Consider the following 27685-nt stretch of genomic DNA (forward strand, 5'->3'; position numbering starts at 1 on the left):
TCATATCTTAGATCTTGTTCTGACTTATGGTATGGAAATAGAAGACTTAACAGTATTCCCTGAAAACTCCCTTCTGTCTGATCATTTCTTAATAACATTTACATTTACTCTGATGGACTACCCAGCAGTGGGGAATAAGTTTCATTACACTAGAAGTCTTTCAGAAAGCGCTGTAACTAGGTTTAAGGATATGATTCCTTCTTTATGTTCTCTAATGCCATATACCAACACAGTGCAGAGTAGCTACCTAAACTCTGTAAGTGAGATAGAGTATCTCGTCAATAGTTTTACATCCTCATTGAAGACAACTTTGGATGCTGTAGCTCCTCTAAAAAAGAGAGCTTTAAATCAGAAGTGCCTGACTCCGTGGTATAACTCACAAACTTGTAGCTTAAAGCAGATAACCCGTAAGTTGGAGAGGAAATGGCGTCTCACTAATTTAGAAGATCTTCACTTAGCCTGGAAAAAGAGTCTGTTGCTCTATAAAAAAGCCCTCCGTAAAGCTAGGACATCTTTCTACTCATCACTAATTGAAGAAAATAAGAACAACCCCAGGTTTCTTTTCAGCACTGTAGCCAGGCTGACAAAGAGTCAGAGCTCTATTGAGCTGAGTATTCCATTAACTTTAACTAGTAATGACTTCATGACTTTCTTTGCTAAGAAAATTTTAACTATTAGAGAAAAAAATTACTCATAACCATCCCAAAGACGTATCGTTATCTTTGGCTGCTTTCAGTGATGCCTGTATTTGGTTAGACTCTTTCTCTCCGATTGTTCTGTCTGAGTTATTTTCATTAGTTACTTCATCCAAACCATCAACATGTTTATTAGACCCCATTCCTACCAGGCTGCTCAAGGAAGCCCTACCATTATTTAATGCTTTGATCTTAAATATGATCAATCTATCTTTGTTAGTTGGCTATGTACCACAGGCTTTTAAGGTGGCAGTAATTAAACCATTACTTAAAAAGCCATCACTTGACCCAGCTATCTTAGCTAATTATAGGCCAATCTCCAACCTTCCTTTTCTCTCAAAAATTCTTGAAAGGGTAGTTGTAAAACAGCTAACTGATCATCTGCAGAGGAATGGTCTATTTGAAGAGTTTGTCAGGTTTTAGAATTCATCATAGTACAGAAACAGCATTAGTGAAGGTTACAAATGATCTTCTTGTGGACTCACCTCTGTGCTTGTTCTGTTAGACCTCAGTGCTGCTTTTGATACTGTTGACCATAAAATTTTATTACAGAGATTAGAGCATGCCATAGGTATTAAAGGCACTGCGCTGCGGTGGTTTGAATCATATTTGTCTAATAGATTACAATTTGTTCATGTAAATGGGGAATCTTCTTCACAGACTAAAGTTAATTATGGAGTTCCACAAGGTTCTGTGCTAGGACCAATTTTATTCACTTTATACATGCTTCCCTTAGGCAGTATTATTAGACGGTATTGCTTAAATTTTCATTGTTACGCAGATGATACCCAGCTTTATCTATCCATGAAGCCAGAGGACACACACCAATTAGCTAAACTGCAGGATTGTCTTACAGACATAAAGACATGGATGACCTCTAATTTCCTGCTTTTAAACTCAGATAAAACTGAAGTTATTGTACTTGACCCCACAAATCTTAGAAACATGGTGTCTAACCAGATCCTTACTGTGGATGGCATTACCCTGACCTCTAGTAATACTGTGAGAAATCTTGGAGTCATTTTTGATCAGGATATGTCATTCAAAGCGCATATTAAACAAATATGTAGGACTGCTTTTTTGCATTTACGCAATATCTCTAAAATCAGAAAGGTCTTGTCTCAAGTAGAATGGGAGGCAGAGCCTTCAGCTTTCAGGCTCCTCTCCTGTGGAACCAGCTCCCAATTCAGATCAGGGAGACAGACACCCTCTCTACTTTTAAGATTAGGCTTAAAACTTTCCTTTTTGCTAAAGCTTATAGTTAGGGCTGGATCAGGTGACCCTGAACCATCCCTTAGTTATGCTGCTATAGATGTAGACTGCTGGGGGGTTCCCATGATGCACTGTTTCTTTCTCTTTTTGCTCTGTATGCACCACTCTGCATTTAATCATTAGTGATCGATCTCTGCTCCCCTCCACAGCATGTCTTTTTCCTGGTTCTCTCCCTCAGCCCCAACCAGTCCCAGCAGAAGACTGCCCCTCCCTGAGCCTGGTTCTGCTGGAGGTTTCTTCCTGTTAAAAGGGAGTTTTTCCTTCCCACTGTAGCCAAGTGCTTGCTCACAGGGGGTCGTTTTGACCGTTGGGGTTTTACATAATTATTGTATGGCCTTGCCTTACAATATAAAGCGCCTTGGGGCAACTGTTTGTTGAGATTTGGCGCTATATAAAAAAAATTGATTGATTGATTGACTAACTAAACAGACTGTTACTGTCACTGCTTGTTCATGTGTGGTTGTTTGTCCTGGTGTGTTGTACTGTTGGGGTTCCATCTCCTCGGTGTCTCACTTGTCATCACCTCACAGTTATTACTGTCATCACTTGTCTTTCCTTCTTGTCTGTCTTCATGTTGTTTTGGTGGTCGGCCCTCCCTGATAGAAGTTATCTGTTAGCTTTAAATAAAATGTTAGAGGCTGATCAAGAAGGGCAGATGAAGGTCACACACGCACACCACGTTCACTCGCACACTACATACCTTCTGTCTTGCAAGAACAAATTGCACATATGTGTATTTATGTATATAAATGGTTGTGCCAGTTTGGTATTTACCATTAATATATATGCAGACGGGAAAAAAAAACAGGCACATTATGCAGCGACTGCAGGGTGTATATTTACTCCACACTCCAAAGATACACACGAGAACACACAAAAGGTGACTGCTGAAGAGTACAATCTCATCTGGAGTGAGTAAAAACACTAAACTCTGAGTTATTAAAAAAGTTAGCGTTTTTGTCCTGAGCTTTTTGCATGTTCATTGCAAATTTTATTTATCTGCTTACTGATTTATTTATTTAAAGAAATAATGCTGTTTTTAGGGCAGTGCAGTTACTCAAAGGTTAGCACTGTCTGTTGCCTCACAACAAGAAGGTCATAGGATCGATTCCCACCTTTGGCCTCTCTGTGTGTTGTTTGCGTGTTCTCCTCGTGTTTGTTTGGCTTCCTCCCACATCCAAAGACACACAGGTTAGGTGGACTGGAAACGTTAAATTGTCCGTAGGTGTGAATGTGTTTGTCTGTGTGTGTCCCTGTGACAGACTGATAGTTAAACTATTAAATTTATAGAAATTTACAATTTATGATGATTTATTTAATTCATTTAAAGTCTGGTTTATGCAGCTGCAGCTCTGTAACTTTGTGTCATGCAATGACGTGCCTGACAGTTTTAAAGTTCTCCATCTCTGGATTATACTTGGACTAATTTGACACTAAACAAGCTTTTCTTCCTACAATCATCACCTCCAAATCAAAGGTAAACTGTACATTTTCCTCTTTTTTCCATATTGCAAATTTGCAGACTTTTCTGCCAAATGTATGATTCCAAAATGTAATCAGCATGCACACTGCAAAAACTATTAAAATATGAGAGGAAAGAGTGAAAGCAGAAAACTGTCAAATCCCAGCCTTTTGTGTCTGATTTAACAGGTGCACATCAGGCTGCAGGTCCGAGTCTGAACATGGTGTGAAAAAAATAAACGGATGGTTTCTAATCATGAAAATGACTCCGGCCACACAAATCAGCGAGTGTCAGAGCTGAACTTTAACTTGTACCTCTGTTACTGTGCACATACAGACTGGATTGGATGGGACACTGGACATTGGACATTGGATGGGACATTTAATCAATATGAGCGAAAATCCATTATACAAAATCTGATATATTCAGTGTTTATTACATGGAAATCAATACAAAAACATCCAGTTTATACCATGACCATTCAGTTAAGCTATCAAATTTACAATTTATGATGATTTATTTAGTTGCAGTTTAATCAGTTCTTTCATCTACTTAGAATTCTGAATCGGAAATTGTTGTGAAAATTGTTAACGTCACAAATCTGATACATGATCTGGACCGATCGTCATGATAATGGTCTGATATGGGAAAATATCTGCCCATCAGAGTGCACGTACTGTTGTAGCCACAAAATAATATTGTTTATCATATTTTCTGAGGCAGCATGTCATCTAAAAAATGTGTTACTGTGACAGGCCTAAGCTTAGTGTACACTGGGGCCCAAGCACAGAAATAATTACTCTGAAATGTCAGGAGTTGAGGATGGAATGTGCACACGGACCTCACCTGCTTTCATAAGGGAGTTTTCTTCAGATACCAACAGAAATTAGATTAGGATTAATTATAATAAAACCACAAACGGCAGCAAGCTGGGAAGGGAGAAACAGAGCAGTCAGTGTGATTTAAGAGTAATGTCAACTATCTGAGCACAGTGGTGAAGAAACAACCACAGCCCACCAGAGCCAACACGACCCACCTCCTCACAGACCTCCTTATCTGATCTCACCGTGTTTTCACACACTCAGAAAGCCCCGCTTCAGATAAAAATGTGAGGCTGTCTTGTTCCACACGTCGTTACGAACACAAACGCCCAGCCGCCTGCGTCTCCCCTGCTGGCTCCACACAGAGGACACATTCATCCCAAAGTGGGCACCCTGAGGAGCCAGGAGGGGGGCAGCAGACACGCTTCATCTCAGAGGAATGTTTCAGCCACTTGGAGTATCACAAAGCAAATCCATTCATTTTCTCATCTAGGCCGAGAGATCAGATTAACTCAGAGTTGTGACATGATGAGCCTGATCCTTGGCAGGAGATGAGAATTCCCGACACAAGCTCGGCTGGATCAGCAACCTTTTCTCTGCTTTCTTTCCACTCGTCTGAGGTTATGAACTTCAGGCGCTTTGACACGGTGGGAGGCGGGTTGGGGAGTTTGTTTTCACTGGTCTGCGTTACCAGCGAAAAGCACGCTGACATGGAGCGTGCAGAAAAGTCTTTCAGACCTGAACTTAAACCAGAAACACCATCTCCACCATCAGATCATCCTGTGGGAGGATGGAAGTACAGTCGAATAAGGAACAGCACGGAATTACTGCTTTCATTCACACATACAGACCCACGCTCATCCCATGAATCCCAAATATAACCAACAGAGCAGCTCATTTTAAAGGGGTCATGTTACGCCGAAATACTGCTGCTCTGCCTTTTACAGAGAAATATAGACACATCTACATGTTAAACACCCTTAAAGTCTCAAGTCATAAATCTTAGAAACATGGTGTCTAACCAGATCCTTACTCTGGATGGCATTACCCTGACCTCTAGTAATACTGTGAGAAATCTTGGAGTCATTTTTGATCAGGATATGTCATTCAAAGCGCATATTAAACAAATATGTAGGACTGCCTTTTTGCATTTACGCAATATCTCTAAAATCAGAAAGGTCTTGTCTCAGAGTGATGCTGAAAAACTAATTCATGCATTTATTTCCTCTAGGCTGGACTATTGTAATTCATTATTATCAGGTTGTCCTAAAAGTTCCCTGAAAAGCCTTCAGTTAATTCAAAATGCTGCAGCTAGAGTACTGACGGGGACTAGAAGGAGAGAGCATATCTCACCCATATTGGCCTCTCTTCATTGGCTTCCTGTTAATTCTAGAATAGAATTTAAAATTCTTCTTCTTACTTATAAGGTTTTGAATAATCAGGTCCCATCTTATCTTAGGGACCTCATAGTACCATATCACCCCAATAGAGCGCTTCGCTCTCAGACTACAGGCTTACTTGTAGTTCCTAGGGTTTGTAAGAGTAGAATGGGAGGCAGAGCCTTCAGCTTTCAGGCTCCTCTCCTGTGGAACCAGCTCCCAATTCAGATCAGGGAGACAGACACCCTCTCTACTTTTAAGATTAGGCTTAAAACTTTCCTTTTTGCTAAAGCTTATAGTTAGGGCTGGATCAGGTGACCCTGAACCATCCCTTAGTTATACTGCTATAGACTTAGACTGCTGGGGGGTTCCCACGATGCACTGAGTGTTTCTTTATCTTTTTGCTCTGTATGCACCACTCTGCATTTAATCATTAGTGATTGATCTCTGCTCCCCTCCACAGCATGTTTTTTTCCTGATTCTCTCCCTCAGCCCCAACCAGTCCCGGCGGAAGGCTGCCCCTCCCTGAGCCTGGTTCTGCTGGAGGTTTCTTCCTGTTAAAAGGGAGTTTTTCCTTCCCACTGTCACCAAGTGCTTGCTCACAGGGGGTCATTTTGACCGTTGTGGTTTTTCTGTAATTATTGTATGGCTTTTGCCTTACAATATAAAGCACCTTGGGGCGACTGTTTGTTGTGATTTGGCGCTATATAAATAAAATTGATTTGATTTGATTAAAGTGCTAAAAGGTCATGACTGCACCCGTGGAAACCACCAGTACGTGATGGAGGTCCAGGTATGTAAGTCACAGGGGTGCTTATTCTGCAGACAGGTTTTTTTTTTGTAGGACACCCACAGGAAGCCAGGAGCCACTTTTCCCATTTAGCACCAACTACATTTATTTAAAACTTTTCCAGAAGACTTCTTCATGATTTCTGTACAAATCTACTGATTCCAATATCTGTGGAATTGTGTTGAAGGAATAAAGTGAGTCGAGATCTTGGAATACAAAAATAGGTCCAGACACAATGTGCAGACATCTAAAACAAAACTGATGATAACTGGAGCCAAGAAATGTGGCAACACGACGTGATGCTTGTCTTGAGGAAGTGCTTTGGTTGCCAGGTATCTATAACAAAAACAGCAAAAAAAAAAAAAAAAACTGAAAAAGCTGAAAGTTCTCACAGGCTGCAGCAGACTGTGAAATACTTCAAAAGTAACCTAATTCTGCAGAAAAACTGTGAGCCTGGCAACACGGCTCCTACGCCACAATACTGGAGTTTGGAAACATTAGTGACTTTGTGGACTATTTCAGGACGTTTTTCGGCCTCGACAGCCTCTTGCATGATAAATATGCAACAACATTTATCAATCAATTGTGCTACATGCATGACAACATTTTAACAAAGGCAGAGAAAATTCACTGATAAAATACAGCTGGGAAGATAAACTGAGCTATAAACTAACGATTGACGCGTATCAATGAATATAAGGAGCTCTTACAACTGAAACATCAGCCTCCTTGGAAAAATGTGCAAAAATTGAATTTTAGTGATTTTTATCATTAAAATAAGTCATAAAATGAGCAATAAAATTTACTAAATCACTAAAATTAAATTTTTGCACATTTTTCCAAACTGAGTGTTGTAGTATAACCAGCAGGACCCCACTGATGTGTGCAGTGAATCTGGTGACACTACACCTGAATTTATTGAATATTCTCCTGGTGTCTCTTTTCGTGTTTGCACTTTATAGACGGGGCCGGGCACAGGACACACCCAGCGGGGGCTGGACACAGGAAACAATCAACAGGGGCCGGGCACAGGACACACCCAGCGGGGGCCGGACACAGGAAACAATCAACAGGGGCCGGACACAGGACACACCCAGCGGGGGCCGGACACAGGAAACAATCAACAGGGGCCGGACACAGGACACACCCAGCGGGGGACCGGACATAGGACACACCCAGCGGGGGCCGGACACAGGAAACAATCAACAGGGGCCGGACACAGGACACACCCAGCGGGGACCGGACATAGGACACACCCAGCGGGGGCTGGACACAGGAAACAATCAACAGGGGCCGGGCACAGGACACACCCAGCGGGGGCCGGACACAGGAAACAATCAACAGGGGCCGGACACAGGACACACCCAGCGGGGGACCGGACATAGGACACACCCAGCGGGGGCCGGACACAGGAAACAATCAACAGGGGCCGGACACAGGACACACCCAGCGGGGACCGGACATAGGACACACCCAGCGGGGGCCGGACACAGGAAACAATCAACAGGGGCCGGACACAGGACACACCCAGCGGGGGCCGGACATAGGACACACCCAGCGGGGGCCGGACACAGGAAACAATCAACAGGGGCCGGACACAGGAAACAATCAACAGGGGCCGGACACAGGAAACAATCAACAGGGGCCGGACACAGGACACACCCAGCGGGGGCCGGACACAGGAAACAATCAACAGGGGCCGGACACAGGACACACCCAGCGGGGGCCGGACACAGGAAACAATCAACAGGGGCCGGACACAGGACACACCCAGCGGGGGCCGGACACAGGACACACCCAGCGGGGGCCGGACACAGGAAACAATCAACGGGGGCCGGGCACAGGACACACCCAGCGGGGGCCGGACACAGGAAACAATCAACAGGGGCCGGACACAGGACACACCCAGCGGGGGCCGGACACAGGAAACAATCAACAGGGGCCGGGCACAGGACACACCCAGCGGGGGCCGGACACAGGAAACAATCAACGGGGGCCGGACACAGGACACACCCAGCGGGGGCCGGACACAGGAAACAATCAACGGGGGCCGGGCACAGGACACACCCAGCGGGGGCCGGACACAGGAAACAATCAACAGGGGCTGGACACAGGAAACAATCAACAGGGGCCGGACACAGGACACACCCAGCGGGGGCCGGACACAGGAAACAATCAACAGGGGCCGGACACAGGACACACCCAGCGGGGGCCGGACACAGGACACACCCAGCGGGGGCCGGACACAGGAAACAATCAACGGGGGCCGGGCACAGGACACACCCAGCGGGGGCCGGACACAGGAAACAATCAACAGGGGCCGGACACAGGACACACCCAGCGGGGGCCGGACACAGGACACACCCAGCGGGGGCCGGACACAGGAAACAATCAACGGGGGCCGGGCACAGGACACACCCAGCGGGGGCCGGACACAGGAAACAATCAACAGGGGCCGGACACAGGACACACCCAGCGGGGGCCGGACACAGGAAACAATCAACAGGGGCCGGGCACAGGACACACCCAGCGGGGGCCGGACACAGGAAACAATCAACAGGGGCCGGACACAGGACACACCCAGCGGGGGCCGGACACAGGAAACAATCAACAGGGGCCGGGCACAGGACACACCCAGCGGGGGCCGGACACAGGAAACAATCAACAGGGGCCGGGCACAGGACACACCCAGCGGGGGCCGGACACAGGAAACAATCAACAGGGGCCGGACACAGGACACACCCAGCGGGGGCCGGACACAGGAAACAATCAACAGGGGCCGGGCACAGGACACACCCAGCGGGGGCCGGACACAGGAAACAATCAACAGGGGCCGGACACAGGACACACCCAGCGGGGGCCGGACACAGGAAACAATCAACAGGGGCCGGACACAGGACACACCCAGCGGGGGCCGGACACAGGAAACAATCAACAGGGGCCGGGCACAGGACACACCCAGCGGGGGCCGGACACAGGAAACAATCAACAGGGGCCGGGCACAGGACACACCCAGCGGGGGCCGGACACAGGAAACAATCAACAGGGGCCGGACACAGGACACACCCAGCGGGGGCCGGACACAGGAAACAATCAACGGGGGCCGGGCACTTGACTTCAGAAGCGAGAGCTGCTTGGTTCACCCCCCCCCCCTAAAAAAAAAGAATGTTTGCGGTGATCGGGTTTGCGATCATGATTTCCTACAGTAAATGATACATAAACTGAAATCCATAAACTACTTAAACTGAAAAAACATTTATATTATGAATAATATTCACGTTTTGTAATCAACAGTTTGTGGATAATTCACGGTTTGCAGCTGATTCACGTTTTGGGGTTTAACAAAGCTACACATGGCGAACACACGCTGATGTAAACAGAATCTACAGATCACAAAGTCTATAGAGTCAACCATCTTCTTGTCATTTTCCTTGAAGCCGAAGGACATTTTCAGTCTGACACACATCACAGAACACAGGAGAAAAGTTTGAAGAAGCGGCAGAGAGAACAAAATGCCTGATTGTGCAGCGGTCGGGTTGGTCACTTACATGCTTTGCCCATTCTATACTGAAGGGCGACACTGGTGAACGTGGAACCTCAGCACCCATGTGATGTCACACATCACTGTTATGGCACATGGCATGACCAGCCACACAAAAACACTCTTAACTTTAACATCACACATGCCTACAACTTTTCATATGGGCTTTCAATATCATCATCTACCAACCTGATCATACAATTATGTTAACTTTTCCATTCCTTTAACAGAGGCAGCGGATGATGAGCAACTATTTTACAGCTTTGCTCTCTGACAACAATTTACATACGCTGAGAAATCAGGCCAGTTTTTAACCCAAATGCTGCTAAATGAAAACTGTACTGGCCAAGTAATAATAATAATAATAATAATAATGTCATAATTGTTGACAGGATCAGTGATGCATAAGTTGACATATGGCATTATACTGAATAAAATGTCAAACATTGTGGAAATCAACCATCTTCTTTCCCCATGGAGCTGTGGAGGAAGATGGAACTGTTGAATATGATGAGATATAATTGTGGCTGCTGTTTCATATTAATTATTTTGTCAGACATCACTATTTATTAGGGATGCACCAATCCACATTTTTCACTTCCGAGCCAATCTCAACACCTGAATTTGGATATCTGCCGATATCGATACTATTCTGATACCAGAGCTCTGTTTGCTTTAATATTATTATCATCATTATTGTTGATTTTATATGAGGATATTTTGTATCCCCGGATATACAGAGGAGGATTTTGAGGAGACCTAAAAGTTCAGCAACAATTTTCCAGAAGGTAGCCTACATCTAAGATACAAGACCAGATTTGATGTTTTGGTGAAAGAATTAAGTACTTTTTTTTTGGTGGTTTCTTGTGCCATTTTGGAAATGGAGAAATGCACTCCATCAAACCAGCACATGTATGCAAATTTTTTTGGGGGGGGGGGGGTGCCCCTGTGAAAAAAAAATCATATCAATCAAATCTTGATTGATGAGAAATGGCAGGTCTTGGGAAAAAAAGCAGAGTTAAGACAGCACTCTCTCTCTCTGGTCCTAGTTAAAAAAAAGTCCTTGTGGTGATTATGGTCGCTGTGTTGTAGTTTGTTTCCACCTCTCAGTACAACAGCTTTGCTATTTGTTTTAGTATAAAATCTTTCCAACCAGCAAACATGTTGTGTTGAAAAGTCGGTCGGCTTGATGCTCACCTGTCCTGCTGGCTACAAGCTGCAGAACAGGCCGCGTGCAGTGGTTTTATGTACAATATGTAGGCGAGTCACTGATCACAAAACCCACAGTTCAGATCAGACACGGTTTTTAAGACTGAATCCTTTTTATGATCTTTGCTTTCCATTGTTTAAAAAGAACATAATGAGTAATGAACAGTAGTGTGCCGACGGCCCCGTGGGCTCAATTAAAGCCCAAGGCAAAATGGCCATTTTCCACATAAAAATGGCTGCCATTTCCAAGAACAAATCTAAGCAAATAATTCTGGGATGTGAACCATGTCAATGACCAACATTGTGCCCTTTTTAAATTAAAAGAAAAGTTATTGGACAGTTTTAGAGAAGACTGCTTTTAAGTGCTCAAAAGGGTTGTTTTTAGCATAAAAGTGGCTGCCATTTCCAAACAAACAAATCTATGAATATGATTTTTAGACAGCAACAATGTCAATGACCCATATTACGCCCTTGGCAAATTAGAAAAACGTTAAGACAGTTTTTGAGATATCGCAATAAACGGATGCCGAACGTCAACAAGGGGCGCCACGACATAGACGAAAAATGATTGTTATATCAAATTGCAATGTGAACAGAATCAATGACTAAAAACACTTTATCAAAATCATGAAAAAGGCAACAACAATAATTTTATTTATAGCCTTTTAAGAATAAATGTATTCAGCTATGGTCACGTTAGATAGAAGCAACAGCGGCAACCTGCCGTGCATTTTCAATCAGAGCGGCGATTTGCACCGGCAAGAGACAACAGTCTCTGCCGCCAGCTAGGTGGAGCCAAAATAAAGCAGAAGTTTATTTTATGTAAATTAGGAGTGATGTGATACACCAACTGCCAATCAGAGCAAACTGGCAGCATAAAATCAGCTGGTTGTTCACACCAACAAAATAATCCAAGATCATGGAAAATGCTCCAAAACAACTTATTTATGTAAAAATCTAACATGTTTTTCATATATTTTGTAAAAGTTAGCAAGAAATAATATGTCTAAATGTAAAGACACTGTTTTTGAAACCAGGTAACACATTTGAAGAGATTTACAAGACATCTTACAGAGATGTTAGTGTGCACGCCTCAGGAACACCCACCAAGTGACAAGTGTGTCGCCGCCATTTGTAGCTAGTATGACCACAGTATTAGCGCTCTCCACTGATGTGAATTCTTTCAGGTCAGTGGTCCTGCTGAGCAGATGCTCAGAAAACATTTTACTTTCCAGAGCTGTGGACTTTCAGCCACCCGCACTTTGAGCACGACACACAGTTCACTGATGTCACAGCTGCACAAGGAAGAGATGATGGACACTTTCTCCTCAACTCCTTTAATGTTTGAGAAATTCTTTACCCAGATATATTTTACATTGATGTTGTGTTTAGGGCTGAAACAATTAGTCGCCTAACTCGAATAATTCGATTACAAAAAATGTTCGAGGCAAATTCTGTGCCTTGAAACTTCATTCAACTTTGTAGTATATATGCCAGGCCGGTGTGTGGCGTTGCAACATCCCCAGGAAAAAAAACAAACAAAACAAAACAGAAGACTAGAACATAACAGCTAATCAAATTAGCAATGATAGCTACACCTTTCCAATGCGACACACAGTATAAAAAAATAACCTTTTAAGAGAAAGACGGTCCACACTGATCATCTGAAATAGACCTACTGCACATTTAAAGCAACGCAGTGTGTTTGTTTGTTTTTAAAAAACACACGGTCCGCTCGACATGGGGAGGGACTATACACCCGGCGGCTGTCTCTCACAGCTACAGCTCCATCACTGGACACACTGACAAAAAGTTTCTGAAAGAAGATCCTCTCAGAAAAAGTCCACTCTTTCAACTGTGTTTTGCTCAGACTCGCACTGTGTTTTGCTTTATAATGTTTGCTTTTTGGGCAACACACAACGCTTCACAAACATTGTAACTTAAATAAAATAAAATAAAAACTGATTACGAGGCTTGCATATTCAATCTCCAGCTGAAATGAATCTGCTGAATTGTAGAGAAAGACAGATTAAAAAAATGTAAAAAAAAAAAAATAATAAAAATGCTTAATAAAACAAAACAGAAAGACACATCCCATCGCCATTTCAGCAAGATGTCAAGACTTTGGCACAGCGACATTGTGCCATTGTTTAGTACAGAGAGTCCTGGACTACTGATGATGTTTAAAAACGCAAAAGTACTTTTTTATCTGATTACTCGATTAATCACCAGAATAATCGATAGAATACTCGATTACAAAAATAATCGATAGCTGCAGCCCTAGTTGTGATGTATAATTATGTCATAAAGTTTATATATATATATATATATATATATATATATATATATATATATATATATATATATATATATATATATATTACTTAGAATAATATAAGTAATAAAAAACATTTGAGAAAGTCATTCTGTGGTTGCTTCACCTAGTGAGTAACTTCAATGTCTGCAGGAGGTTTTCAACAAACTTCAATAATTCATTCATTTTCTGCCACTTATCCGGGTCCAGATCACAGTGGCAGGAGACCAAGCAGCTCATCCTAAACTTCCCTATACTCAGCAAAGTCCTCTAACTCTTCCTGGGGGATTGGCAGGCGTTCCCAAGCCAGCTAAGAAATATAATCCCTCCAGCGTTTCCTGGGCCTCCTCCCTGAATGTACCTGGAAGACCGGCCCAGAAAACAACCAGGAGGCTCCCTCACCAACAACCTCAGCCGGCTCCTTTTAATGCAACGACACAGCAGCTCTACTCAGAGTCCCTCCTGGACATTTGAACTTCTCACCTTGGCTCTGAGTTTAAGCCCAGATACCCGCCGGAGGGGAGGTGATGGTCTATTGGTTAAAGTGTTGGGCTTAAGACCAGAGGATCCTCGGTTCAAATCCCAGGCTGACCGGAAAATCACTAAGGGCCCTTGAGCAAGGTCGTTAATCCCCTAGTTGCTCCCGGTGTGTAGTGAGTACCTTGTATGGCAGCAGCCTGACATCGGGGTGAATCTGAGTCATTAGTGTGTAAAGTACTTTGAGCGTGTGATGCGGATGGAAAAGCGCGATATAAATTTCCACCACTTGTAACCACGACCTTGTTCTTTTGGTCATTATTACCAAAAGTTCAGGTGAGAATAGGAATGCAAATAGACTACACAATAGAAAAACTCGCCTTCTGGCTGAGCTCTTTCTTCACCACAATAGCCCGGTACAGCTGTACTGGATGTAGAAAGAATTCAGATGTAGCCCCAATCAGTTACTGATCCCAAACTCAATCTTCCTCCTGCTGGTAAACAAGACCCCAAGGAACTTAAACTTCTCCACATGGGCAGTACCTCTCCCCTGACCCAGAGGGGACAATCTGCCCTTTTCCAACAAAGGACCATGGTTTCAGATTTGGAGGTGCGGATTCTCATCCCAGCCACTTTACACTCGGCCTCAAACCTGCCCAGCGTCTATCGGAGGTCACTGTCTGATGAAGCCAACAAACGTTATTTCTAAAGCACACTTAAAACGACAGCAGTTGACCAAAAGTGGGCACCGGGTTACGCCCAAAAATAAGTAAATAAATAAATGAATTCAAAATAACAATAAAATTACAGCAGGTGATAAAAATAATAAAGCATAGAGGATGGATCTGCTCATTTAGGGAACGCCAGGGAGAAGAAGTGGGTTTTTAGGGAGGATTTAAAAGACTCTCGGGTCAGGAACCATCTAATATGGAAGGGGAGACTGTTCCTAAGCCTGGGAGCAGCCGCCCTCAAGGCCCAGTTCCCTCTGGTCCAGGGCACTCTCCGGTCCCTGACTGGACCCTGTAACCCCATCCACGAAGAGCTCAAACAGGACTGTTGAAAAGGGAAAGAAAAGTCAGAAAACCAACCCGATCAAACGAATTCTAATAACTATTCAAATAAGCAAATTCTCATTTAAAGAACATAATTTGCTGCCATAACTGCAGAACTCAAAGAGAGTGGCAACATCAAACTGTCTTCAAAACAAGAATCAAATCAAAATCAAATCAATTTAATTTATATAGCGCCAAATCACAACAAACAGCTGCCCCAAGGCGCTTTATATTGTAAGGCAAGGCCATACAGTAATTACGGAAAAACCCCAACGGTCAAAACGACCCCCTGTGAGCAAGCACTTGGCGACAGTGGGAAGGAAAAACTCCCTTTTAACAGAAAGAAACCTCCAGCAGAACCAGGCTCAGGGAGGGGCAGTCTTCTGCTGGGACTGGTTGGGGCTGAGGGAGAGAACCAGGAAAAAGACATGCTGTGGAGGGGAGCAGAGATCAATCACTAATGATTAAATGCAGAGTGGTGCATACAGAGCAAAAAGAGAAAGAAACAGTGCATCATGGGAACCCCCCAGCAGTCTAAGTCTATAGCAGCATAACTAAGGGATGGTTCAGGGTCACCTGATCCAGCCCTAACTATAAGCTTTAGCAAAAAGGAAAGTTTTAAGCCTAATCTTAAAAGTAGAGATGATGTCTGTCTCCCTGATCCGAATTGGGAGCTGGTTCTAGAGGAGAGGAGCCTGAAAGCTGAAGGCTCTGCCTCCCATTCTACTCTTACAAACCCTAGGAACTACAAGTAAGCCTGCAGTCTGAGAGCGAAGCGCTCTATTGGGGTGATATGGTACCACGAGGTCCCTAAGATAAGATGGGACCTGATTATTCAAAACCTTATAAGTAAGAAGAAGAATTTTAAAATCTGTTCTAGAATTAACAGGGAGCCAATGAAGAGAGGCCAATATGGGTGAGATATGCTCTCTCCTTCTAGTCCCTGTCAGTACTGAAGGCTTTTCAGGGAACTTTTAGGACAACCTGATAATAATGAATTACAATAGTCCAGCCTAGAAGAAATAAATGCATGAATTAGTTTTTCAGCATCACTCTGAGACAAGACCTTCCTAATTTTAGAGATATTGCGCAAATGCAAAAAAGCAGTCCTACATATTTGTTTAATATGCGCATTGAATGACATATCCTGATCAAAAATGACTCCAAGATTTCTCACAGTATTACTAGAGGTCAGGGTAATGCCATCCAGAGTAAGGATCTGGTTAGACACCATGTTTCTAAGATTTGTGGGGCCAAGTACAATAACTTCAGTTTTATCTGAGTTTAAAAGCAGGAAATTAGAGGTCATCCATGTCTTTATGTCTGTAAGACAATCCTGCAGTTTAGCTAATTGGTGTGTGTCCTCTGGCTTCATGGATAGATAAAGCTGGGTATCATCTGCGTAACAATGAAAATTTAAGCAATGCTGTCTAATAATACTGCCTAAGGGAAACATGTATAAAGTGAATAAAACTGGTCCTAGCACAGAACCTTGTGGAACTCCATAATTAACCTTAGTCTGTGAAGAAGATTCCCCATTTACATGAACAAATTGTAATCTATTAGATAAATATGATTCAAACCACCGCAGTGCAGTGCCTTTAATACCTATGGCATGCTCTAATCTCTGTAATAAAATTTTATGGTCAACAGTATCAAAAGCAGCACTGAGGTCTAACAGAACAAGCACAGAGATGAGTCCACTGTCTGAGGCCATAAGAAGATCATTTGTAACCTTCACTAATGCTGTTTCTGTACTATGATGAATTCTAAAACCTGACTGAAACTCTTCAAATAGACCATTCCTCTGCAGATGATCAGTTAGCTGTTTTACAACTACCCTTTCAAGAATTTTTGAGAGAAAAGGAAGGTTGGAGATTGGCCTATAATTAGCTAAGATAGCTGGGTCAAGTGATGGCTTTTTAAGTAATGGTTTAATTACTGCCACCTTAAAAGCCTGTGGTACACACCAACTAATATAGATAGATTGATCATATATAAGATTGAAGCATTAATTAATGGTAAGGCTTCCTTAAGCAGCCTGGTAGGAATGGGGTCTAATAGACATGTTGATGGTTTGGAGGAAGTAACTAATGAAAATAACTCAGACAGAACAATCGGAGAGAAAGAGTCTAACCAAATACCAGCATCACTGAAAGCAGCCAAAGATAACGATATGTCTTTGGGATGGTTATGAGTAATTTTTTTCTCTAATAGTTAGAATTTTATTAGCAAAGAAAGTCATGAAGTCATTACTAGTTAAAGTTAAAGGAATACTCGGCTCAATAGAGCTCTGACTCTTTGTCAGCCTGGCTACAGTGCTGAAAAGAAACCTGGGGTTGTTCTTATTTTCTTCAATTAGTGATGAGTAGTAAGATGTCCTAGCTTTACGGAGGGCTTTTTTATAGAGCAACAGACTCTTTTTCCAGGCTAAGTGAAGATCTTCTAAATTAGTGAGACGCTATTTCCTCTCCAACTTACGGGTTATCTGCTTTAAGCTGTGAGTTTGTGAGTTATACCACGGAGTCAGGCACTTCTGATTTAAGGCTCTCTTTTTCAGAGGAGCTACAGCATCCAAAGTTGTCTTCAATGAGGATGATTTGGGTGTTGTGGTTGCTGTGGGTGTTGTGGGTGCTGTGATTGTTGTGGTTGTTGTGGTTGCTGTGATTGTTGTGGTTGCTGTGGGTGTTGTGGTTGCTGTGGGTGCTGTGGGTGTTGTGGACGCTGTGGGTGTTGTGGTGTTGTGGTTCCTGTGGGTGTTGTGGTTCCTGTGGTTGCTGTGGGTGTTGTGGTTGCTGTGGTTGTTGTGGCTGTTGTGGTTGTTGTGGCTGTTGTGGTTGCTGTGGGTGTTGTGGCTGTTGTGGTTGCTGTGGGTGTTGTGGTTGCTGTGGATGCTGTGGGTGTTGTGGATGCTGTGGGTGTTGTGGATGCTGTGGGTGTTGTGGTTGCTGTGGGTGTTGTGGTTGCTGTGGGTGTTGTGGTTGCTGTGGTTGTTGTGGGTGTTGTGGATGCTGTGGGTGTTGTGGATGCTGTGGGTGTTGTGGTTGCTGTGGTTGTTGTGGGTGTTGTTGTTCCTGTGGTTGCTGTGGTTGTTGTGGCTGTTGTGGTTGCTGTGGGTGTTGTGGATGCTGTGGGTGTTGTGGATGCTGTGGGTGTTGTGGCTGTTGTGGTTCCTGTGGGTGTTGTGGTTCCTGTGGTTGCTGTGGGTGTTGTGGTTCCTGTGGTTGCTGTGGGTGTTGTTGTTCCTGTGGTTGCTGTGGGTGTTGTGGATGCTGTGGGTGTTGTTGTTCCTGTGGTTGCTGTGGGTGTTGTGGATGCTGTGGGTGTTGTTGTTCCTGTGGTTGCTGTGGGTGTTGTTGTTCCTGTGGTTGCTGTGGGTGTTGTGGTTGCTGTGGGTGTTGTTGTTCCTGTGGTTGCTGTGGGTGTTGTGGTTGCTGTGGGTGTTGTGGTTGCTGTGGGTGTTGTGGTTGCTGTGGTTGCTGTGGGTGTTGTGGGTGTTATGGTTGCTGTGGGTGCTGTGGGTGTTGTGGGTGCTGTGGGTGTTGTGGTTCCTGTGGTTGCTTGTGGTGTTGTGGTTGTTGTGGGTGCTGTGGTTGCTATGGGTGTTGTGGTTGCTGTGGTTGTTGTGGTTGCTGTGGCTGTTGTGGTTGCTGTGGTTGTTGTGGCTGTTGTGGTTGCTGTGGTTGCTGTGGGTGTTGTGGTTGCTGTGGGTGTTGTGGGTTGCTGTAGGTGCTGTGGCTGTTGTGGTTGTTGTGGCTGTTGTGGTTGTTGTGGCTGTTCTGGTTGCTGTGGGTGTTGTGGATGCTGTGGTGTTGTTGGATCTGTGGGTGTTGTGGATGCTGTGGGTGTTGTTGTTCCTGTGGTTGCTGTGGGTGTTGTGGTTGCTGTGGTTATTGTGGGTGTTGTGTTTGCTGTGGTTGTTGTTGTTCCTGTGGTTGCTGTGGGTGTTGTGGTTGCTGTGGTTGTTGTGGGTGTTGTGGCTGTTGTGGTTGCTGTGGGTGTTGTGGATGCTGTGGGTGTTGTGGTTCCTGTGGCTGTTGTGGGTGTTGTGGTTGCTGTGGGTGTTGTGGATGCTGTGGGTGTTGTGGATGCTGTGGGTGTTGTTGTTCCTGTGGTTGCTGTGGGTGTTGTGGTTCCTGTGATTGCTGTGGGTGTTGTGGATGCTGTGGGTGTTGTGGTTGCTGTGGGTGTTGTGGGTCCTGTGATTGCTGTGGGTGTTGTGGTTCCTGTGGGTGTTGTGGTTCCTGTGGGTGCTGTGGGTGTTGTGGGTGCTGTGGGTGTTGTGGTTGCTGTGGGTGCTGTGGTTCCTGTGGGTGCTGTGGTTCCTGTGGGTGTTGTGGTTCCTGTGGGTGTTGTGGTTGCTGTGGGTGCTGTGGTTGCTGTGGCTGTTGTGGTTGCTGTGGCTGTTGTGGTTGCTGTGGCTGCTGTGGGTGTTGTGGTTGCTGTGGGTGTTGTGGTTGCTGTAGGTGCTGTGGTTGTTGTGGGTGCTGTGGCTGTTGTGGTTGTTGTGGGTGTTCTGGTTGCTGTGGGTGTTGTGGATGCTGTGGGTGTTGTGGATGCTGTGGGTGTTGTTGTTCCTGTGGGTGTTGTGGTTGCTGTGGTTATTGTGGGTGTTGTGTTTGCTGTGGTTGTTGTTGTTCCTGTGGTTGCTGTGGGTGTTGTGGTTGCTGTGGTTGTTGTGGGTGTTGTGGCTGTTGTGGTTGCTGTGGGTGTTGTGGATGCTGTGGGTGTTGTAGTTCCTGTGGCTGTTGTGGGTGTTGTGGATGCTGTGGGTGTTGTTGTTATTGTATGGCCTTGCCTTACAATATAAAGCGCCTTGGGGCAACTGTTTGTTGTGATTTGGCGCTATATAAAAAAAATTGATTGATTGATTGATTGATTGTTCCTGTGGTTGCTGTGGGTGTTGTGGTTCCTGTGATTGCTGTGGGTGTTGTGGATGCTGTGGGTGTTGTTCCTGTGGTTGCTGTGGGTGTTGTGGTTTCTGTGGGTGTTGTGGTTGCTGTGGTGCTGTGGTTGTTGTGGGTGCTGTGGCTGTTGTGGTTGTTGTGGGTGTTGTGGTTGCTGTGGCTGTTGTGGTTCCTGTGGGTGTTGTGGTTCCTGTGGGTGTTGTGGTTGCTGTGGTTATTGTGGTGTTGTGTTTGCTGTGGTTGTTGTTGTTCCTGTGGTTGCTGTGGGTGTTGTGGTTGCTGTGGTTATTGTGGGTGTTGTGTTTGCTGTGGTTGTTGTTGTTCCTGTGGTTGCTGTGGGTGTTGTGGTTGCTGTGGTTGCTGTGGGTGTTGTGGATGCTGTGGGTGTTGTGGTTCCTGTGAATGTTGTGGGTGTTGTGGTTGCTGTGGGTGTTGTGGATGCTGTGGGTGTTGTTGTTCCTGTGGTTGCTGTGGGGTGTTGTGTTCCTGTGGTTGCTGTGGGTGTTGTGGTTCCTGTGATTGCTGTGGGTGTTGTGGATGCTGTGGCTGTTGTGGTTGCTGTGGCTGTTGTGGTTCCTGTGGGTGTTGTGGTTCCTGTGGGTGTTGTGGTTCCTGTGGGTGTTGTGGTTCCTGTGGGTGCTGTGGTTCCTGTGGGTGTTGTGGTTGCTGTGGGTGCTGTGGTTCCTGTGGGTGTTGTGGTTCCTGTGGGTGTTATGGTTCCTGTGGGTGCTGTGGGTGTTGTGGTTGCTGTGGCTGTTGTGGTTGCTGTGGCTGTTGTGGTTGCTGTAGGTGCTGTGGTTGTTGTGGGTGCTGTGGCTGTTGTGGTTGTTGTGGGTGTTCTGGTTGCTGTGGGTGTTGTGGATGCTGTGGGTGTTGTGGATGCTGTGGGTATTGTGGGTGTTGTGTTTGCTGTGGTTGTTGTTGTTCCTGTGGTTGCTGTGGGTGTTGTGGTTGCTGTGGTTGTTGTGGCTGTTGTGGTTGCTGTGGGTGTTGTGGCTGTTGTGGTTGCTGTGGGTGTTGTGGATGCTGTGGGTGTTGTGGTTCCTGTGGCTGTTGTGGATGCTGTGGGTGTTGTTGTTATTGTATGGCCTTGCCTTACAATATAAAGCGCCTTGGGGCAACTGTTTGTTGTGATTTGGCGCTATATAAAAAAAAAATTGATTGATTGATTGATTGATTGTTCCTGTGGTTGCTGTGGGTGTTGTGGTTCCTGTGGTTGCTGTGGGTGTTGTGGTTCCTGTGATTGCTGTGGGTGTTGTGGATGCTGTGGGTGTTGTTCCTGTGGTTGCTGTGGGTGTTGTGGTTGCTGTGGGTGTTGTGGTTGCTGTGGGTGCTGTGGTTGTGGGTGCTGTGGCTGTTGTGGTTGTTGTGGGTGCTGTGGCTGTTGTGGGTGCTGTGGCTGCTGTGGTTGTTGTGGGTGTTGTGGTTGCTGTGGCTGTTGTGGTTCCTGTGGCTGTTGTGGTTCCTGTGGGTGTTGTGGTTGCTGTGGCTGTTGTGGTTCCTGTGGGTGTTGTGGTTGCTGTGGGTGCTGTGGTTGCTCGGCAGTGCGCGAAGGTTTTGACCGAGTTTTGCATGCGTGGGTTTCACTCACCGTGGAGGCAGAGGAGCGCGGCGACGCGCAGCGGAACCGCCGGCGGGCTCCTCGTCTTCATCCCCGCGGGATCAGCTCTCTCAGCCGGCAGAGGCATCGCCGGCGCCCCGGTGCTCCGCTCCGCCTGCCGGGGGTCAAAATAAAGGGAGCGTGGAAGCGTTCCGTGCCGTCACCGCGTGCGTCCCTGTGTCCGTCCGTTCACCGTGTTCTTTATGTCGGGAACTTTAGCAGCGAGGAACCAGAACCATGTGGGCCACAAGTTGCTGCCTTCCAGCCGCCCAAAGTTTGCTGTCAACTCCAAACCCGCCGCGGGGCTACGGACCGCACCGTGGACGGGAACAAAAGAAAGCGGGGAGCATCACAGAGCGGTCAGTGAGTCCGCCGGTCCCGTTCCCCGGAGAGAGCGCTGGTATCGGCGGTGATCCCAACTTGACTTCCTCCCACTCACTCACTGTGGCTTTACAACAAAGTCAAGACGGCGGTGTTATGTCGAGTACTTCCTGCACTTCACTTTCAAAATAATTTTGAAGCGCCTTCGAATCGTACTGTATGTAGTTTTAATTAGAAAGTAACAATTGCGCTTCTAAACATGCATTTACAATTTAACTTGTCTTTAAATGTTTAATAAGGTGTTATTAACTATGCTGAGCATTATCTATCATTAAATTAAGATTTTATCTGATTACTCGGGGAAATGTTAAAGACACTTGTTTGAAAAACAATCTCCACAATTTATATACTAAATCACGCATTTTCTTTGTTTAATTTAACACTTTTTATTTAATATTATAATTTGCTATGTATTATATATATTTATGCACATTCATAGTACTAACGAATTAATTCGAAATTTAATTTCTCTTGTATATTTTTCTTGCACCGGAACATTTGACTAAATTGCTAAAATAAGTGTGCTTTCTCATTGAAAAATATCTGAAGTATAGTGACTATGAATCAGAGTTTTAAAATAATAACTGAATCTCACGGACAGTACATTGAAATGATTTTATTGTTTGAAACACTAACATCATAAATTAACTGAAAAGATTTTTAAATTTGACGTTTCTTTCTTCTCTGATGTTGCCGCTCCCTAATTAATCCTTTAACCGGGTAAATGTTGACGTTGCATTTTTAAAATACCTAGAAAACTCACATCCGGTGCTCACTGTGGGCGCTTGACAGGTATTCCTCTTTTCCCACAATGCATTTTCCAGCGCGTCTCATTGAACAGGAATACGGCGGACAGCAGCGCCACCCTGAGGCTACAATGAGTAATGAAGATTTTGGTGCGGATTATTTTAATCTGTGCACGATGCAAAATAAATCGTCATCCTTCAGATTTGTCTTTAAACAAAATTCCACTGTGACTATACCAGCAGCTACGAATAATTTAACTACAGAGGACGAACTTAATGTGAATTTAATAAAATGTGATAATAGAACAGAATTTGATGTGAAAAATACTTTTATTGGAGGTGAGCACCTGTTTCTTCTTATTTTTCACTTTTTAAATCTCTTAATTTCATGATTTGACTGTGATGTCGTGTTATTTTACTGTCACTTTAGGTCCTGAACACTATTGTAAAATTCTTGCTGTGTAAAGTGTTGAATTTGATGTACTCTCCCCAGTTATGAATGTGAGTGTTACTGGCTGAATGTGGACAGTGTGACGATGCACTGTGTCCATGATCTTTGTCTGTATACTGGGGCTATAGTCAGGTTATTCTGAATAAAGATATGTTGTTATTTTTATCATTATTATTGAGGTCATTCCAGAGAACCGAGGAGGACATCTGTCCACAGTACAACGTCACACGCCAGGAGTTCCTTGATGGCATGGACTGCTGGACATTACATATTTCATCCTGCAGGAAATCATTTTTCAAGTATGCAGACATCTTTGTCACAAGTCCACAGAATATTCAGCTGACAAGAACAACATGTACTGACATGTTGTTCCCGCTGGATATACCAGCTGCAATTTGTTGCTAATTCACGTGTTTGGTTGCAAATTCACGTCTCTGACTACTCTCTGACAGTTGCAGCCGAGTAGGATAGGATGATAAAATGAGGTGGGCTTCATAGATAATTGGCAAAGCTTCTGGGGAAAACCTGGTCTCTTAGGAGAGACGGCATCCATCCCACTTTGGATGGAGCAGCTCTCATTTCTAGAAATCTGGCCAATTTTCTTAAATCCTCCAAACCGTGACTATCCAGGGTTGGGACCAGGAAGCAGAGTTGTAGTCTTACACACCTCTCTGCAGCTTCTCTCCCCCTGCCATCCCCTCATTACCCCATCCCCGTAGAGACGGTGCCTGCTCCCAGACTACCAATAACCAGCAAAAATATATTTAAGCATAAAAATTCAAAAAGAAAAGATAATATAGCACCTTCAACTGCACCACAGACTAAAACAGTTAAATGTGGTCTATTAAACATTAGGTCTCTCTCTTCTAAGTCCCTGTTGGTAATGATATAATAATTGATCAACATATTGATTTATTCTGCCTAACAGAAACCTGGTTACAGCAGGATGAATATGTTAGTTTAAATGAGTCAACACCCCCGAGTCACACTAACTGTCAGAATGCTCGTAGCACGGGCCGAGGTGGAGGATTAGCAGCAATCTTCCATTCCAACGTATTAATTAATCAAAAACCCAGACAGAGCTTTAATTTATTTGAAAGCTTGACTCTTAGTCTTGTCCATCCAAATTGGAAGTCCCAAAAACCAGTTTTATTTGTTATTATCTATCGTCCACCTGGTCGTTACTGTGAGTTTCTCTGTGAATTTTCAGACCTTTTGTCTGACTTAGTGCTTAGCTCAGATAAGATAATTATAGTGGGCGATTTTAACATCCACACAGATGCTGAGAATGACAGCCTCAACACTGCATTTAATCTATTATTAGACTCTATTGGCTTTGCTCAAAAAGTAAATGAGTCCACCCACCACTTTAATCATATCTTAGATCTTGTTCTGACTTATGGTACGGAATAGAAGACTTAACAGTATTCCCTGAAAACTCCCTTCTGTCTGATCATTTCTAATAACATTTACATTACTCTGATGGACTACCCAGCAGTGGGGAATAAGTTTCATTACACTAGAAGTCTTTCAGAAAGCGCTGTAACTAGGTTTAAGGATATGATTCCTTCTTTTATGTTCTCTAATGCCATATACCAACACAGTGCAGAGTAGCTACCTAAACTCTGTAAGTGAGATAGAGTATCTCGTCAATAGTTTTACATCCTCATTGAAGACAACTTTGGATGCTGTAGCTCCTCTAAAAAAGAGAGCTTTAAATCAGAAGTGCCTGACTCCGTGGTATAACTCACAAACTCGTAGCTTAAAGCAGATAACCCGTAAGTTGGAGAGGAAATGGCGTCTCACTAATTTAGAAGATCTTCACTTAGCCGGGAAAAAGAGTCTGTTGCTCTATAAAAAAGCCCTCCGTAAAGCTAGGACATCTTTCTACTCATCACTAATTGAAGAAAATAAGAACAACCCCAGGTTTCTTTTCAGCACTGTAGCCAGGCTGACAAAGAGTCAGAGCTCTATTGAGCCGAGTATTCCATTAACTTTAACTAGTAATGACTTCATGACTTTCTTTGCTAACAAAATTTTAACTATTAGAGAAAAAATTACTCATAACCATCCCAAAGACGTATCGTTATCTTTGGCTGCTTTCAGTGATGCCGGTATTTGGTTAGACTCTTTCTCTCCGATTGTTCTGTCTGAGTTATTTTCATTAGTTACTTCATCCAAACCATCAACATGTTATTAGACCCCATTCCTACCAGGCTGCTCAAGGAAGCCCTACCATTATTTAATGCTTCGATCTTAAATATGATCAATCTATCTTTGTTAGTTGGCTATGTACCACAGGCTTTTAAGGTGGCAGTAATTAAACCATTACTTAAAAAGCCATCACTTGACCCAGCTATCTTAGCTAATTATAGGCCAATCTCCAACCTTCCTTTTCTCTCAAAAATTCTTGAAAGGGTAGTTGTAAAACAGCTAACTGATCATCTGCAGAGGAATGGTCTATTTGAAGAGTTTCAGTCAAGTTTTAGAATTCATCATAGTACAGAAACAGCATTAGTGAAGGTTACAAATGATCTTCTTATGGCCTCGGACAGTGGACTCATCTCTGTGCTTGTTCTGTTAGACCTCAGTGCTGCTTTTGATACTGTTGACCATAAAATTTTATTACAGAGATTAGAGCATGCCATAGGTATTAAAAGCACTGCGCTGCAGTGGTTTGAATCATATTTGTCTAATAGATTACAATTTGTTCATGTAAATGGGGAATCTTCTTCACAGACTAAAGTTAATTATGGAGTTCCACAAGGTTCTGTGCTAGGACCAATTTTATTCACTTTATACATGCTTCCCTTAGGCAGTATTATTAGACGGTATTGCTTAAATTTTCATTGTTATGCAGATGATACCCAGCTTTATCTATCCATGAAGCCAGAGGACACACACCAATTAGCTAAACTGCAGGATTGTCTTACAGACATAAAGACATGGATGACCTCTAATTTCCTGCTTTTAAACTCAGATAAAACTGAAGTTATTGTACTTGGCCCCACAAATCTTAGAAACATGGTGTCTAACCAGATCCTTACTCTGGATGGCATTACCCTAACCTCTAGTAATACTGTGAGAAATCTTGGAGTCATTTTTGATCAGGATATGTCATTCAAAGCGCATATTAAACAAATATGTAGGACTGCTTTTTTGCATTTACGCAATATCTCTAAAATCAGAAAGGTCTTGTCTCAGAGTGATGCTGAAAAAACTAATTCATGCATTTATTTCCTCTAGGCTGGACTATTGTAATTCATTATTATCAGGTTGTCCTAAAAGTTCCCTAAAAAGCCTTCAGTTAATTCAAAATGCTGCAGCTAGAGTACTGACGGGGACTAGAAGGAGAGAGCATATCTCACCCATATTGGCCTCTCTTCATTGGCTTCCTGTTAATTCTAGAATAGAATTTAAAATTCTTCTTCTTACTTATAAGGTTTTGAATAATCAGGTCCCATCTTATCTTAGGGACCTCGTAGTACCATATCACCCCAATAGAGCGCTTCGCTCTCAGACTGCAGGCTTACTTGTAGTTCCTAGGGTTTGTAAGAGTAGAATGGGAGGCAGAGCCTTCAGCTTTCAGGCTCCTCTCCTGTGTAACCAGCTCCCAATTCGGATCAGGGAGACAGACACCCTCTCTACTTTTAAGATTAGGCTTAAAACTTTCCTTTTTGCTAAAGCTTATAGTTAGGGCTGGATCAGGTGACCCTGAACCATCCCTTAGTTATGCTGCTATAGACGTAGACTGCTGGGGGGTTCCCATGATGCACTGTTTCTTTCTCTTTTTGCTCTGTATGCACCACTCTGCATTTAATCATTAGTGATCGATCTCTGCTCCCCTCCACAGCATGTCTTTTTCCTGGTTCTCTCCCTCAGCCCCAACCAGTCCCAGCAGAAGACTGCCCCTCCCTGAGCCTGGTTCTGCTGGAGGTTTCTTCCTGTTAAAAGGAGTAGTTTTTCCTTCCCACTGTAGCCAAGTGCTTGCTCACAGGGGGTCGTTTTGACCGTTGGGGTTTTTACATAATTATTGTATGGCCTTGCCTTACAATATAAAGTGCCTTGGGGCAACTGTTTGTTGTGATTTGGTGCTATATAAAAAAATTGATTGATTGATTGATTGATTGTTAGCATGCTGCAGGAAGGTCTGAGGTTTGATTCCACTCATGCCCCGTTCCGTTCCGTGTGGCGTTTGCGTGTTCTCCTCGTGTCTGCGGGGGTTTCCTCAAGGCACTCTGGTTTACTCCCACCATCAAAACATGAACATGATGGTCTGCTCCTTTCTCTTCCCTTGAGCAAGGCAGCCTCTCTACACCTTGCTCTGGTCCCCAGGTGCTGGACTGTGGATGCCCATTCCTCCTGGTGCTTGGACCGTGTCTGACTGTAATTAGGATGATTACATGCAAAGGACACATTTTGTTGTATATTTCCATGTATGTACAATGACAGTAAAGATCCTCCTTCAATAATCTGGCCTCTTCACTGACTCCCCCTTTTCACTGGGTCAGTGTTACACTGAAAAAGTCTTTGGTCCAAGTCTCTTTCATCCATTTCTCTCAGAATTGTTTTCTTTCTGTGATTTTGT

The 27685-nt window shown here is 44.1% G+C and overlaps 1 protein-coding gene across 1 annotated transcript in view; it reads right to left on the reverse strand.

Annotated features, from left to right (window-relative positions):
* ptk7a (protein tyrosine kinase 7a) overlaps window positions 1-21964 on the reverse strand; it is a 259481-nt gene extending 237517 nt beyond the window's left edge. Inside the window, exon 1 of the mRNA XM_034184423.1 lies at window positions 21511-21964. Coding sequence (XP_034040314.1) covers window positions 21511-21607 — 97 coding nt within the window. The 5' untranslated portion in view covers window positions 21608-21964. The remainder of the gene's footprint in view (window positions 1-21510) is intronic.
* Between the last annotated feature and the right edge of the window lie 5721 nt (window positions 21965-27685).

The sequence above is a fragment of the Thalassophryne amazonica genome, chromosome 13 (genome assembly GCF_902500255.1).
Source record: "Thalassophryne amazonica chromosome 13, fThaAma1.1, whole genome shotgun sequence".
In the NCBI taxonomy this organism is placed as follows: Eukaryota; Metazoa; Chordata; class Actinopteri; order Batrachoidiformes; family Batrachoididae; genus Thalassophryne; species Thalassophryne amazonica.